This window comes from Micromys minutus, assembly GCF_963924665.1.
Source record: "Micromys minutus genome assembly, chromosome: 22".
Classification (NCBI taxonomy): Eukaryota; Metazoa; Chordata; class Mammalia; order Rodentia; family Muridae; genus Micromys; species Micromys minutus.
The window spans coordinates 3,951,921-3,955,425 of record NC_137957.1 but is presented as its reverse complement, the minus strand read 5'-3'; the positions used below and the strand labels follow the sequence as shown (position 1 = coordinate 3,955,425).

General features: G+C 49.9%; 1 protein-coding gene across 1 annotated transcript; it reads right to left on the bottom strand.

Moving 5' to 3' along the window:
* Positions 1–236: 236 nt before the first annotated feature.
* LOC308435174 (ATPase MORC2B-like) lies at positions 237–3,284 on the bottom strand (the record flags this gene model as incomplete). The annotated part of the gene is made up of 1 exon (XM_080935808.1): positions 237–3,284. The coding sequence occupies one exon, from the start codon at positions 3,282–3,284 to the stop codon at positions 237–239; it is 3,048 nt and encodes a 1,015-aa protein (XP_080791934.1).
* Between the last annotated feature and the right edge of the window lie 221 nt (positions 3,285–3,505).

The window sequence follows — 3,505 nt, the reverse complement described above, 5'->3', positions numbered from 1 at the left end:
TAGCTCAGGACCGCTTACAATTTTAGTTCTTTTGGCCCGTGAGGTCAGTGTTTTAAGGGGAGACACGTCCACGTACACAAATGAAAAACAAAATAAATCTTTTTAAACATTTATAAATTCAGGGAGGAAGAGTCAAGGAATCAGAGTCTCTTTCCGTCCCGAAGCAAGGAACGGAGCCTCCCTCCCCAGAGGCGGCAGAAGTGTTGAGCAGGGGAGCTAATCTGTCTGGGCAGCCTTCAGTCATCGCTGCTGACAAGAGTCTCAATGTAGGCATCCAGCTGGTCGTCTGTGCTGAGGTCTATGTCCTCCTGAGCCTTTTGCAGGAGCGCCCGAACATTGGACCGCAGCTTCCGGAGTTTCTCCTCTGTTTCCTGGAGTTTTTTCTGGGAGATGCGCAGACTTTCCTCAGAGGCTTTGGCTTGTGAGTCGGCGCAGCTATGGTAGGAATGGCAAAGATTCTGGAGTCCGACTTCGTACTGTTTGAAGCACTCTTTCAGAGGGAGGGACAATAATTCTTCGGAATTCATAGCACCTAGCTCCTTCTTGGATATGGGAAAACTCAGGGGCATGAAATAACGTAAGCAGTTCCAGAGAATTTGGACCAGGAGGTCAATGGTCTTGTGGTTGGACGTTGGGGCGGTAGTGTCAGGTTCAGCGCAGAAGCATTCCGAGGTGGGAGCCGCCTGCAGTGCCAAAGCCTGCTGAACCACAGTGTCCTCCTCCCTGCTGATATCCTCTTGCCGTTGGTCAGTACTCTGATACTCTGAAGATGGCTTCATCAGCCGTACGTTTCCACTGCCCTTTTCTACCCAGCAGTCTCTTGGTTTGTTATCCTTAGGCACATCCTCAAACTTGACCTTCCACCACACCGAATTATCACCCACCTCCACGGCTGTGACGTGGCCTTTGTAGCACCCCCCTTTCACACGTACCTCCACATGCAGCCCTTTGTCTTTCTGAGCCGTGTTCAGGTCAGCTGGGCTCTCCTCGGCAATGTCTGAGCGTGCATTAGCTCGAGTCTTTTCTTTCTTCACCGTAAACCTGCCCCGTTTGCACATTTCCTTTCTCCTATCCTCATCAGACACCTGAAGGTTCCTCTTACGATCACACCTTGCCAGTGAGGGGTTAACAGATGGACCTGGCACCTCAGCCCCTGGAGTGTTCATGGCTTTGGGAGCTTTAACCTTCCAAAGGTTGTTGGAGTTGGGAACTTCAGATGGTAACAGAGGGGTGGGCTGGGGTATAGTTTTGCCCAGTGGGCTCACTGGATTTTGGGGTGTCTCAGGTGGCTGGAACAGCATGACCTCTGTTTGGTCTGACAGAGCAGGAGATTTTGGGTTGGTGCAGAAGACAGAAGACCTTTGGGGCTGTCTGAATGGACCAGAAGCATGCATGGACTGGGGCCTTCTTCGGGAATTCTTTTTCACTGCACAGAAAGATGGTTGAGAACCCTGAAATTTGTGTGCAGGATGTTTGGAGAAAGGTCTGGAAGTCACTTCCAAGGGTAATTTTTCCAGGTCACTTTGGGAACGGATAGGCCTGGTTTTCTCAAGGGCCTTAAGCTTTCTCTGCTGTTGGCGGATTTTCTCTGTCAGCTGCTTCTGCCTTTCTTCCTGTGTCTTTGGGACCTTTTTAAGTATCCCTAAAGGAATCTTCTGCTTCCGTTCTGAAACCTCACACTGGTCCTGTTCAGGATCAGGGTTCATGGAACAAACCCAATTGTCTGGGTAACCTTTGTCTACAGCATTTAACTGGAAGGGGAGGGTTCTCCACTTCAGACACAGATCACACTGGACCGTGGTTGGGATTTGCATGGCTCTCCTGCGTTTGAAATGCAGCTTGTCAGATGGCGGTCTGTTCCAGTTAGCTGAAAGGTAGCCATACTCATCCCAGAACTTAGTGATTCCCTGCTGGGCAATGGCGATGTCCTTCCAGTACTGTGCCAGGTGCCCGCCCATTGCCCGCAGCAGGTGGCGGTACTCCTTGGCATCAGCAAAGTCTTGCTTGTTGTGTGTAGGCTCCAGGACCAAGTAGGGCACGTCAGTGACTCCAACAACCCCACCGCATACCATGCCCTTTTCCAGCTGTGGGCCCACTTTCTCATACATCCTGATCAGGCGGCCACAGCTGTAGATGAACATGCCGTCGCGGTCCCGATGTTCAATGTTGACACCAAAAACAAAGTTCAGTTCCTTAGGTTCTTTGAGCGCTCGCTGTTTGGCGTCTCTGATCCTTTTCTTAACGTCAGCTTCTCTTCGGAGGGTGATGGCTGTGTTCTGGACCTGACGCAGCGTCACCCTGGAGTCCCGTGTGATGTCCCCACTGATGTGTAGCTCTAATGAACGAGCTTTGCTCTCTGCTTCCCGGGCCTTCTCCTCAGCGAGCCATGCTACCTGGTTTGCCTTCCTCACCTCCTGTTCTGCCCTGGTCTTAAAACGGTTTGATGTGAACGCGTACTTCCTGGGCTTATACAGGCAGCAGGAGAGCTTTTTGGTCTGCACCTTGTGCCCGTGGATAAAAATCCTCATCCGAGGATCGATATAAAGCACAGCAGCATAGGCACGGAAGGAGTGCCGCTCTGGCTTCACGCCTTCCCGGGAGAGCGCTGCCATCTGGATATCTTTCGGATTTGAGGTTATGTCTATCTCGGGTTCTCCGTTGTCCATGAGTTTGAGGTTGAAAATGATCACCAGGGTTCCACTAGTCCCAGAAATCTTCCTGAACTGCGTCATCACTTCCTCCTCAGTGTGGAAAGGAGAATACTTGTAGATGAGTTCTGTCTCGATGGCAAACTTCTCCACATTGTCTGTGACAGGGTCTCGTGTATGAGTATCCCAGGTAGGCAAAGGGACGATCACTTCGTCAATGCCTTCTTCCTCATGAAAGCTTCGAGACAGGAAGAGGCAGCTCATGGTGTCTTCCTTCTTAGTGAAGAGGATAAAATCCTTCCCAATCCGCATTGAACCTGATTTTAGCCCATTCCCGTACCGCCCAATCTGTGTGGACTCCGGCGTTCGCTTGGCTGATTTCCCAAATTGGATCACACTGATGGCGTCATTAGGATTCATTCCCACTCCATTATCCAGAAAACAAAGCATGAATCCTCCTGGGAGGTCCTCTCGCCTTTCAGCATAAATGTCTATCCGGGTGGCATCAGCATCTCGCGAGTTGTCAACCAGTTCAGCAAGAGCACCAAACAAAAATTCATGGGTAGTTGAATTTGTGTGTAGATACTCAAAGGTCAGTTGAGCCCGGTTGAGACTGCTGTAATTGGTAAACGCCATGACTCCAATGAAGTCTCCAGTCTTATCAACTAACGGACAAACACATGTATGGGGCAGATTTTCTTTGCTTCTGCTCAGTAAAAGCTAGTTCCTGCTTCTTGGTGATAGGTAAAACAAGTTACTTAGTAACTATCCAAAGATAGAGATATCTGAAGCTGAGATCGGTTTCTTCCTTTCTAATTTTCAGTGACTATGACGTAATTATTTTGGGTTGGGGAAGC